The 12,081-nt window shown below is 41.7% G+C and overlaps 1 protein-coding gene across 1 annotated transcript; it reads left to right on the top strand.

The window, feature by feature from the left end:
- The first annotated feature begins 207 nt into the window (after nucleotides 1-207).
- LOC111897707 (uncharacterized) lies at nucleotides 208-11,712 on the top strand. Its single transcript, XM_023893656.1, has 3 exons — nucleotides 208-334; nucleotides 11,072-11,368; nucleotides 11,519-11,712. The coding sequence occupies exons 1-3, from the start codon at nucleotides 208-210 to the stop codon at nucleotides 11,710-11,712; spliced, it is 618 nt and encodes a 205-aa protein (XP_023749424.1).
- The last annotated feature ends 369 nt before the right edge of the window (nucleotides 11,713-12,081 follow it).

Genomic DNA, 12,081 nt, shown 5'->3' with positions numbered 1-12,081 from the left:
ATGTTTTACGATTTGATTTTCAGAGACGAGACATGTTTTTATTAAATGATATGATCGGATGATATTTTGTTACAAATGTTTTGCAAATCACTTAATCAAAAATGAAATTTTTGGACGTGAAAATTGGGTCATTACAATGCCTCCCTTGGATATTTCTTATCTGCCTCCACTCCTTGCAAACCCTAATCTCGAGCCTAAGCCTTCTGTATGAAGATTTTGAGGCTTAGTAGTGATTTTGGTGCTCTCTTGTTGAAGAAGAAGACTATTGAAGAAAGTGGTGTTGCTTTCAAGCTTATGGATCTAGAAACTTCCTCACTTTGTGCATCTTTTGAAGGTATAAAGTTTATATCTTGATGCATTTCTTTCTAGATCTCCATAGATGAGTTTTTATGTGTGACATCCCCAAAATCACGGCCAGAAAAGACCGGTTTGTTTATGCTTTATAAAAATCAGAGTACTTCATTTTATAAAAATGTTGCGGAATTTGTTCCCAGAAAAACATGGTAAATACGTTATTAAAACATTTTCGAAGAAACGTATTTATTTCATTTTAAAACGTTTGGGATGTCATCGTTAATACAGAAACATAAGCATAAACAGAACTTACAATTATTTACACTAGTGATCTACATCTCTTTAAATCTCTTTGTGTAATGTGACTTCATATCAACACCTGTGATATAAATAAAATGAGTGGGTCAGGTTGGGAAACCTGGTGAGTACATAGGGTTTTCAACCCACAATAATATAATTATTATTTTTAAACATCAAACAATCAACCCAATTACTCATTCCCGTTATCCTCACATTACGTCCCTAAAACATCTAACACAAGGGACCTAGTCAAAGGACTATCATTGGGATGGAGTATACCTGGTGAGCACACAGTTCACACAGTTCGAATAAACACACAGTTCGAATAAACACACAGTTCGAATAAACACACAGTTCGGTTAAACACGCAGTTCGAATAAACACCTACAGGTTGCGAGCCTGCTAGTGTTCCACTGGACTGTCTAGAATAGTCCGTGGTTGTCATCTATACTCCGCTAGATGACTAGATCATCAAGAACAGCTATAACGAGGCCTCTCATTATTTTATTTTGTCACACAGCAACTATTATATCTACCCGTGTTTTACCCCGCACATTATGTAGATATAAAATACTTATACAGTTTGAATCACTGAAAACATGTATAAAACGTTCTTCCAATATAGATAGCAAGTATACAGATAATATACACACACAGCACGTAAAATACTTCATATCTATGTGTAAGCTGAAAGTAACTATGCACTCACCTGAGTAGGTGGTGACTCAGCACTCGGACAGCGCTTCGATACTCTCAAAACGATATTCCTTCGATAAAACCTAGTACCGATACCACTAGGGTTTAGTTTAACGATAACCGCGACAAATTAATTAGTCTGACTATTATTAAGCGTTAATAACGCTCAATATAACTCATAATAATAGCTCAAATAATTATTTTAAGGACCTAATAACATTCCTATAATTATTTGAAAGCTATATAAAAAATTGCGTAAGCGTAGCACACTTACAGCGAATTTTATCGAAAACCGGGACTTAATTGGAGCGGCGTTTCAAAACCGAAAAACTCCTTTTTCTCGGGACTCCGGGAGCCTCGGGGCTTCCCTAGGGTGCTAAGGGGTTTTTCTAGGGTTTAGGGGGGTTTAGATGAGCTAGAGAGAGAAACTAGTGATAGAAAGAAGTGGATTTGGAGTGAAAAACTCGGAATGGCTCGCATGCTATTTATAGCCCCAGCAGCCTCGGACTACGCGGCGCGTCCAGCAGCTACGTTGGGCGTAATCTCGGATTGGGTCGCCAGCTCGCACCAGCTGGCTCGCACTTCGGAAGAGGATAAGGACCGAGGGTACGCTGGGCGTACCGAACTCCGACGCGGGGCGTAAAGCGAAGCGAGGCGACGTGGCGAGATTCGAAGGGTGCTCTGTTGATCGACGATGGACGGCTGCGATGAGGCCACGTCATCTATCTCGCATCAGATTTCGCAAATTGCATGCCCATCTTTAAAAATTCATAACTTTCGCGTACGACCTCCGTTTTCGACGTTATTTATATCCACGCGAAGGTGGGAACGTACTCTACAACTTTCGTTTAGACTTCGTCGGCTAATTTTGGCTCGATTTTAAATTTTATATTATTAACGGGCCGAGACACGATTGGTCCGTTAAATCCTCATAACTTCTTCATCCGACACCCGTTTTCGCCCATCTTTTTCTCGTTACGCTACTCTCAACGAGATCTTTGATTCTCGTTTAGGTCGTGTCGGCTAAAAACCGCTCGATCTAATATTCGAATTTCGGGCTGTACACTGCTAGTACGAAACTTCGAAAAATCATAACTTCTTCATACGAAGTCAGATTTTGGCGTTCTTTTTATCGATGTTCTTAGTTTAACATATTCTATGACTTTCGTTTAGATCGCTAAAGCTAAATCTCACTCTATCGTAAATTCACTATTTACGCTTCCCGGTATTGTGCCGGTTCCGTCGCGAAACTTCAACGGGTCATAACTTCTTCGTTATAACTCGGATTTCGGCGTTCCTTATATGTACGGAAACCTTGTGACATACTCTAAAACTTGGTTAAGATTATTTATTCTAAATAATCTTTTGTCGAAAAGTCGTTTTCGACCCCTATTGCCTCTAAATTGACTAGCCCGGATTCGCGGGCGTTACAATTATCTCCCCCTTAGGATGATTACGTCCCGGAATCATCAACGAAACATGGTCGTATAATGACTCCATACGTCGTCTCTTCATCCTAGGTAATAATTATAACTTCTACATTCCTTCAAGTCTATCTCTCAGACTTATTGACTGTATGTAGTACTCGATCGTGCACCTGCTCTCTACCTCAGGCTAGACTCCATATTATGATCTTCAAGTCAAAATCTCGATCCTTACTGGATACGAACTTGAGATGACTTCTTTTATTACTACTATGGATCGATGTGTCATATTCTAATGACCTATCATCGTATGTTGCAACACTTAGACTTAGGTCTCTTAGAGTTAAATTCTAAAACAGACTATGCCTTCCTTCATGTTCTAATGTGATATAATCACACTTTAACATTAGGCATTTCTAGCTACCAACTTCTTTAACAACGAGCGCGATATTTCTATTGATCGCTCTGATTTCAATCGTTTGGTTTAATTCGGACGCTACATCAAACTTGGTTCTCTGAACCACACAACATACTCATCGTAGTCGGACTCGATTCGATATGGCCACTAGGGTCGGAATATCAACAATCTTCTTAGTCATTACCGAAACGATGGTAACAACACACTTAAAACGAAATCAATTACTAGCTTCTTGGTAACCTTGTGACTTTCTCTGATCCAAGTGTGAGTCCTGTGCTTCCGGTAGTATAGGCCTCTACTACCATTCACACCTACTCATACTCGTCCCAAGTATTGTCTCGCAGTTTCCCAAGTCACCATGCAGCAAATCATACAATCATTCAACACATCAGATAACAAAACGAAGGTTTTATATTATTTCTTGAAACGATTACATAGGTGTTCAAGTTCACCCTAGACTATGCCTCTAACAGGCTACATCATATGATTCTATGGCTACTTTATAACTTGATCCTTGGATGGCAAGCCGTCATTCCTGAATCCTCGCATTGTCATCTGCTTCATCCAGGATCATATGGAATGCTCTTGCCTTCGGTTTTGGCGGAATGTTTGGTTTTGCCGCTTCTTTCTTTTTCGGGCAATCCATAGCAACATGCCCTTCTTCACGGCATTCATAACACACCCTTTTACACTCGTTGGCGTAATGTCCGGTCTTCCCACACTTGTAGCAAGTCACTTCTTCGCTACATTTCCCAAAGTGATTCTTTTTGCACTTCTCGCACCATTTCACATTGTTTCCTCCTCCGCTAGACTCCTTTGAACCAGACTTGATCTTCTTATTGGGCCTCGTAGATTCCTCAAACTTCCTCTTTTCACCAACCTCAATCTTGTTGGCAGCTCTTCCCTTAATCATATCTTCAACCGACTTGGCAGCCCAGATAGCTGCTTCCAAAGTAGGTGCCTGACGCACTGGCACCGCATACTCCCATGGAAGTCCTTTTGCATACTTGTCGACTTTCGTCAGCTCATCTGGAACAAGACGTAAGGCGAACTCCATCTTCTCTGTGAAATTGTTGGTGTATTCATCGATTGACATGCTTCCCTTCTTCAGGGTTAGAAACTGGTTCTCTAGCTCAAGCAGGTTTTGAGCTGAGCAGTACTTTCGTTTGAATTGTACCAGAAATTCTGCCCATGTCAGTTGCAGGGGCTCATTAGGGCTCAGAGTCTTCCCCAAGGTATTCCACCAACGTACAGCGCCTCCTCGAAACTGACGCACTGCAAATGTGGTCTGTTGTTTTCCTCTGCAACCGCACGTCATGAAAGCTAACTCCATCTCCGAGATCCAATCCATGACCCCAATCGGATCCTCCTTTCCAGTGAAAGTTGATGGCTTGCAAGTCAGAAAATCCTTGTACTTGCATCCATTCCTCTCGACTTCGTCATCTTGGTTTTTTTGTCGAACTATTGGTGGGTTGACTTGACCAACAGTTCCACTGTAGTCTCCTTCCTCAGTCTGCCCTTCGTTCAACTCGGGCTGTTCGATCTGAATAGTGGCTTCCTCTCGATTTTGTTGGAGCAAACGTCTAGTTTCCTCCATTTGACGATCCAACATCGCTTGGATCATCGCTTGCACTCCGGCCATTGTTATTAGCTCAGCAGTGGCTACCACAACCGGTATTTGCTCAATCACTGGGGCTGATCTCGGTTCCCATTTGCATTCACGTTCCCGCTACGTGTTCTTATCATCTTGATCTATACACCGAATGAGGTGAATCTAGACCTTTACTTAGGATTGACGTTTAAATCATCCTTATCACTCTGAAACGTTTACATGCTAGTTCTAATATCGTAGTCATATGTTTAGAATCCTAAACACATAAGGTTTCCAGATCCGGTCGGCAACAGACCATAGATCCGAACAACTAACAGCATATCAGGCACAAGTATTTAGCACACAAAAGCATTTTAGGCACAATTCCTAAAATAAGCTAGTGCTCACACCTCACAATCATCGCTTAGCATTCTAAGTTTAAGTCTAGAAATAAATCCATATTCCTAGTTCGCTTAAACGAATGCTCTGATACCAACTGTGACATCCCCAAAATCACGGCCAGAAAAGACCGGTTTGTTTATGCTTTATAAAAATCAGCGTACTTCATTTTATAAAAATGTTGCGGAATTTGTTCCTAGAAAAACATGGTAAATACGTTATTAAAACATTTTCGAAGAAACGTATTTATTTCATTTTAAAACGTTTGGGATGTCATCGTTAATACAGAAACATAAGCATAAACAGAACTTACAATTATTTACACTAGTGATCTACATCTCTTTAAATCTCTTTGTGTAATGTGACTTCATATCAACACATGTGATATAAATAAACTGAGTGGGTCAGGTTGGGAAACCTGGTGAGTACATAGGGTTTTCAACCCACAATAATATAATTATTATTTTTAAACATCAAACAATCAACCCAATTACCCATTCCCGTTATCCTCACATTACGTCCCTAAAACATCTAACACAAGGGACCTAGTCAAAGGACTATCATTGGGATGGAGTATACCTGGTGAGCACACAGTTCACACAGTTCGAATAAACACACAGTTCGAATAAACACACAGTTCGAATAAACACACAGTTCGGTTAACCACGCAGTTCGAATAAACACCTACAGGTTGCGAGCCTGCTAGTGTTCCACTGGACTGTCTAGAATAGTCCGTGGTTGTCATCTATACTCCGCTAGATGACTAGATCATCAAGAACAGCTATAACGAGGCCTCTCATTATTTTATTTTGTCACACAGCAACTATTATATCTACCCGTGTTTTACCCTGCACATTATGTAGATATAAAATACTTATACAGTTTGAATCACTGAAAACATGTATAAAACGTTCTTCCAATATAGATAGCGAGTATACAGATAATATACACACACAGCACGTAAAATACTTCATATCTATGTGTAAGCTGAAAGTAACTATGCACTCACCTGAGTAGGTGGTGACTCAGCACTCGGACAGCGCTTCGATACTCTCAAAACGATATTCCTTCGATAAAACCTAGTACCGATACCACTAGGGTTTAGTTTAACGATAACCGCGACAAATTAATTAGTCTGACTATTATTAAGCGTTAATAACGCTCAATATAACTCATAATAATAGCTCAAATAATTATTTTAAGGACCTAATAACATTCCTATAATTATTTGAAAGCTATATAAAAAATTGCGTAAGCGTAGCACACTTACAGCGAATTTTATCGAAAACCGGGACTTAATTGGAGCGGCGTTTCAAAACCGAAAAACTCCTTTTTCTCGGGACTCCGGGAGCCTCGGGGCTTCCCTAGGGTGCTAAGGGGTTTTTCTAGGGTTTAGGGGGGTTTAGATGAGCTAGAGAGAGAAACTAGTGATAGAAAGAAGTGGATTTGGAGTGAAAAACTCGGAATGGCTCGCATGCTATTTATAGCCCCAGCAGCCTCGGACTACGCGGCGCGTCCAGCAGCTACGTTGGGCGTAATCTCGGATTGGGTCGCCAGCTCGCACCAGCTGGCTCGCACTTCGGAAGAGGATAAGGACCGAGGGTACGCTGGGCGTACCGAACTCCGACGCGGGGCGTAAAGCGAAGCGAGGCGACGTGGCGAGATTCGAAGGGTGCTCTGTTGATCGACGATGGACGGCTGCGATGAGGCCACGTCATCTATCTCGCATCAGATTTCGCAAATTGCATGCCCATCTTTAAAAATTCATAACTTTCGCGTACGACCTCCGTTTTCGACGTTATTTATATCCACGCGAAGGTGGGAACGTACTCTACAACTTTCGTTTAGACTTCGTCGGCTAATTTTGGCTCGATTTTAAATTTTATATTATTAACGGGCCGAGACACGATTGGTCCGTTAAATCCTCATAACTTCTTCATCCGACACCCGTTTTCGCCCATCTTTTTCTCGTTACGCTACTCTCAACGAGATCTTTGATTCTCGTTTAGGTCGTGTCGGCTAAAAACCGCTCGATCTAATATTCGAATTTCGGGCTGTACACTGCTAGTACGAAACTTCGAAAAATCATAACTTCTTCATACGAAGTCAGATTTTGGCGTTCTTTTTATCGATGTTCTTAGTTTAACATATTCTATGACTTTCGTTTAGATTGCTAAAGCTAAATCTCACTCTATCGTAAATTCACTATTTACGCTTCCTGGTATTGTGCCGGTTCCGTCGCGAAACTTCAACGGGTCATAACTTCTTCGTTATAACTCGGATTTCGGCGTTCCTTATATGTACGGAAACCTTGTGACATACTCTAAAACTTGGTTAAGATTATTTATTCTAAATAATCTTTTGTCGAAAAGTCGTTTTCGACCCCTATTGCCTCTAAATTGACTAGCCCGGATTCGCGGGCGTTACAATTTAAAGTGGGTTAGATCTGATCCCACATCGACTGGGAAGGAGAACTAAGCATTCCTTATAAAGGGTGTGGATACCTTCCCTATCACAACGCGTTTTAAAGCCGTGAGGGCAGCAGATCCCATAAGAACTCTGCAGTTAAGCGTGCTCGGGTGGGAGTAGTACCAGGATGGGTGACCCCCTGGGAAGTCCTCGTGCCGAGTGGCCCAAAGCGGACAATATTGTGATACGTGCCAGAGGGGGGTGTTACATTATGAGTTTTTTGTCCTAAAGCTTGGACCTTTGCAAGTATGGGTTACTCCAGAGTATTTTGGTTGTCCTTTTAGATATATTAGAATGCTTAGATTCATAAAAATGGTTGCTTGATGGTCCCTTTCCATCCATGCAAGAGTTTGGTGGTGTTGAGTATGGATTAAGTAAGGGTTTTAAAGATTAAGCTCTTTTCAGTCATGCAAAGGGTTGAAGTTATGGGCTTTATGGATTAAGGCGTTTTATGGAGGCAGGATCTATGTTTGAATTGCATGTATTAATGATTAATACATTTTGGAGTGACTTTCGGGACCAGATGACATACGCCCAACGTACTACTGGCTACGCCCAGCGTAGCCAGGCCTGACCCCGACCCGCCTGATTCTTCAAGTACGCTGCGCGTAAGGGGAGTGTACGCCCAGCGTACGTATTGGGCAGTTGACTTTTGTTGACTTTTGACTTTTGGTAAAGATTTAGGGTTTTGGACCATGGAAGGGGAAATTTGTCTTTTTGCCCTTAAGAGACATAGTTGTGGGATTTGGACATATGAGTTGAGTTATGGACCTTAATTATATAATAGGGTTAATTATTATGTTATTAGGCGGATTCAAGTTCTTGTAGTTCGGGTGTGAGATTTATCTGTCATTCAGTATCAGATGAGTCTCCTCACTTATTCTTACCTATGTGGTAGAATAGTTGTATTTCTGATGACCAGCTGGCCATACCTGTTATTATTGTGTTATGTTGTTTATGTGTGATTGAAACTGCAGATAGTCTCCAAGATTGTTGATAACCCACAAGGTGTGTTGTTTGCCCACTAGGACTGCTGATATTCCCCAGGATTGTTTATAACCCATAGTTGTTTATTTATGTTGTGTCGTATGTGGTATCTTGGAGAACTCACTAAGCATCGTGCTTACAGCTATTGATTATATGTGTTTCAAGTACTTCTGATGATCGCAGGAAGGTGAAAGTCTGATTGTACACACTCGTTGGGAGATTTGTTACTAGGCATTTTGTGGTACTTTAATATTTTGTGATGATGATTTGTATTTGATACTTGTGTTTTTTCCGATGACTTGGTTTATGAACAATATTTTGGGAAATTTTAAAATGAAAATTTTGGTTTGAAATTTGAGATGTTATAATTTGGTAGACCTAGGTTGAGGGATTTGGATGAACTCTAGGGTAATTCCAAACTTAAACTAAGGATCTGAAGATTTTCATGAAAACCTTTCAAAGAAATGAGAAAACCCAGTGAAGCAGTGTGTACAATCAACCAGATCTCAAGCGGTATTTTCCTAAATTATCTCAATTTATATTATGAGTAATGTAGAGCTGATAGAACTGCATTCTAGTTAGTGGTGGGCTAAGGATCTTGCAGGATTGGTGTGATAGGGTTGCCTAGTTAGTGATGCCTTTAGCCTAGGAGTTTGTTCTTATGAGATTGAATCTATCATTGCTATTTGTTTGGTGTATATTGTATAATTATACACAGTTATGATTTTATAGCCTTAGAATGCTTGATTTAGCCTTTCTTCATGTTCCTTGTTTGGTTTTGGATTTGATGTAGAATCATTTATTCGAATGTTTATCGAGTCTTAGATTGTATACGATTCACATGCACAAAGAAAATGGCAAGGACAACAGAGATCTTGTGAGGCGAAGCAGTGCTGGTGAGTAGTCTAGAATGAGTGGCTAGATACATAGTAGTGGTTTTGAGGAACCAATAGGGCAAGTGTATAGTTGATCTTGAAATATAGAGTCCTTGTCAATTAGGGTCTTGAGAGGACGACTTGAGACAAATACGGGTTGGTGTGGCAGGTAGTATTGGACTCATACTACTGAAAGCACCGGATCTGTTTGCGGCTTAAGAAGGAATCTTAAGGAACCAACGAACTTGTAGGAGTGTGTGGATTTTTGTGTATGCACTTTAGCCTGATTCCAATGGTTTTCTTGTGTAGTTTAGTATGGTGGTTACCCGAGGTTCAGGCTCCATGGACCCCGAGAGGCCGAGTGTCAGTGATGATGAGATTCATAGGATTGTTGCTGCCAAGGTGGCTTAAACGATCAGAGGGGCTATACCAGAGATATTCGGGTCTATCAAGACCATGCTTATTGAGAATTTTGAAGAGCACTATGTCACTGTCACTGAGGCTGCTGCTGATGCAACAACCGCAGCTTTTTTGCTGCCGCAAGACCCAAAGGGGTGATTCGTTGTGGTATCGGGAGTTCAACAACACGAAGCCACCTGAGTTGGATGGGACCCAGGATCTGATTACTGTGATGAGATGGATTTCTAATGTTGAGGGTTGTTTTTAAACTTGCTCCTGTCTAGAGAATCTGAGGGTTCGTTTCACATTGAACCTGCTTCACTTGGGAGCGAAGGATTGGTGTATGTTGTGAGAACTTATTATTGTCTTGCAGAGCATTCTGCAGTGACCTTGGAGAGATTTACTGACATGTTTAGAGGTGAGTTTGTTCCAGTGGTTCAGAGAGAGAGAGAGAGAGTGAGTGAGTGAGTGAGAGAGAGAGAGAGAAAGAGAGAGAGGTTGGCCCAAGACTTGCTGTCTCCTAAGCAGAAAATAGAGACGATGACTGAGATCACCAAGATGTTTCATTAGAGGATCTTGTTTTGTCCGGATCACGTGTCTACTGAGCAAGCGTGTGTGAGTCAGAATCTGAGTATTTTGAGGAGGTATATTCGTGAGTTCGTGGTGAACACTTCGTATCGGACATTGGCTAAGCTACAGACCAATGCCAAGAGGAGAGAGATTTAGTTAGAGACACAAGCTAGAGAGGAGAGGGAGATCCAGGTGAGAGATAGGAGACCAGTGAAGTCGTAGCCGGAGACTAAGCGGTCTAAACGAGTTGACTCGAGAGCTGGAGGCCAGAAGGGTCGCACTTGTGGTAAGTGTGGCAAGGGGCATAAGGGACCATGTCAGTCAGGTACTGCTTGCTACATGTGTACCAATGAGGGGTATTTTGGCTAGGGATTGTCCCAAGGGATTTCGGGTTTGCTTCAATTCCAACCATACGGGTCATGTGAGGGCTGAGTGTCCTCAGCTTGCATCTAGGGAGGTTTAGACTTCGGCCCCGTGACCCTGCATATTACTGATGGACGACATGGGAAGGCCGAGACTCCGAGGGCTCAGGGGAGAGCATTTCAGTTGACAACATAGGAGGCCCGAGAAGCTCCAAGCGTCATGGTTGTCATGTGTTTTTTATTATTCTGCTAATTTATTTATGTTGCTTATGTTATTGTTCATGTAGGTACTTTTCTTGTGAATTATGCACCTGCGCTTGTATTGTTTGACTCGGGTGCGATTCGGTCTTTTGTGTCATCATCTTTTTATCGTGGTTTTAGTTTTGTGTGGGAGGCCTTAAGCAGGCCATTGAGAGTCTCTATACCTGATGAGCGCCCGATCTCCGCTACCGACATCTATCGGTGTGGTGTATTAGAGATTTTTGGTGTTGGGTATCCGATAGATCTTATTCCTATTACAATGGGAGATGTCTGTGTGATCGTGGGTATGGATTGGTTGAGCTGGTTTGGGGCTTTGGTTAACTGTGAGTGGCATATAGTGACAGTTTATGATCCTAGTGAGGGAGTGCTGACCATTTATGGCGAGGGAACTATGTCAGGATCAACTTTCTGTTTAGCCGCTAGGGCGAGGCAGATTTTATAGCATGGGTATATGGGTTATCTAGCATATGTAGTGGATACCTGGGATGATGAGAAGAAGTCAATTTCTATTTCTGATGTTTTTGTTGTACGTGATTTCCCCGTTGTCTTTCATGAGGAGTTACCAATTGTGCATCCTATGATGCAAGTGGAGTTTTGGATCGATCTGATGTCTGGTGCGGCTCCAATTGTGAAGGCATCGTACCATCTTGCACCTCCTGAGATGTAGGATTTATCCTATCAACTTCAAGAGCTATTAGAAAAAGGGTTTATTCGGCCGAACAGTTCTCCTTGGGGAGCACCGATTCTTTTTGTCAGAAAGAACGATTGTTTACACCAGATGTGTATTGATTACTGGGAGTTGAACAAGCTGACGGTGAAGAACCGTTATCCATTACCGAGGATTAATGATCTTTTCGATCAGTTGCAGGGGGCATCTTGGTTTTCCAAGATCAATTTGAGGTATGGCTATAATCAAATAAGGGTGTGGGATGATGATATTCATGAGACGGCCTTCCGAACTTGTTATGGGCATAACGAGTTCATGGTGATGCCTTTTTCACTCACCAACGCACCGACGGCGTTCACAGATCTCATG

Source organism: Lactuca sativa, chromosome 6, assembly GCF_002870075.4.
Source record: "Lactuca sativa cultivar Salinas chromosome 6, Lsat_Salinas_v11, whole genome shotgun sequence".
Lineage (NCBI taxonomy): Eukaryota > Viridiplantae > Streptophyta > Magnoliopsida > Asterales > Asteraceae > Lactuca > Lactuca sativa.
This window is presented reverse-complemented; position numbering and strand designations above follow the sequence as displayed.

Excerpts from the sequence above, each read along its gene's own strand:
- LOC111897707 (XM_023893656.1), top strand. The coding sequence starts at position 208 with ATGAAGATTTTGAGGCTTAGTAGTGATTTTGGTGCTCTCTTGTTGAAG. Across the intron at positions 335-11,071 it reads ACTTTGTGCATCTTTTGAAG|GTACTTTTCTTGTGAATTAT; the intron begins GTATAAAGTTTA and ends TTGTTCATGTAG. Across the intron at positions 11,369-11,518 it reads GTTTGGGGCTTTGGTTAACT|TGGATACCTGGGATGATGAG; the intron begins GTGAGTGGCATA and ends TAGCATATGTAG.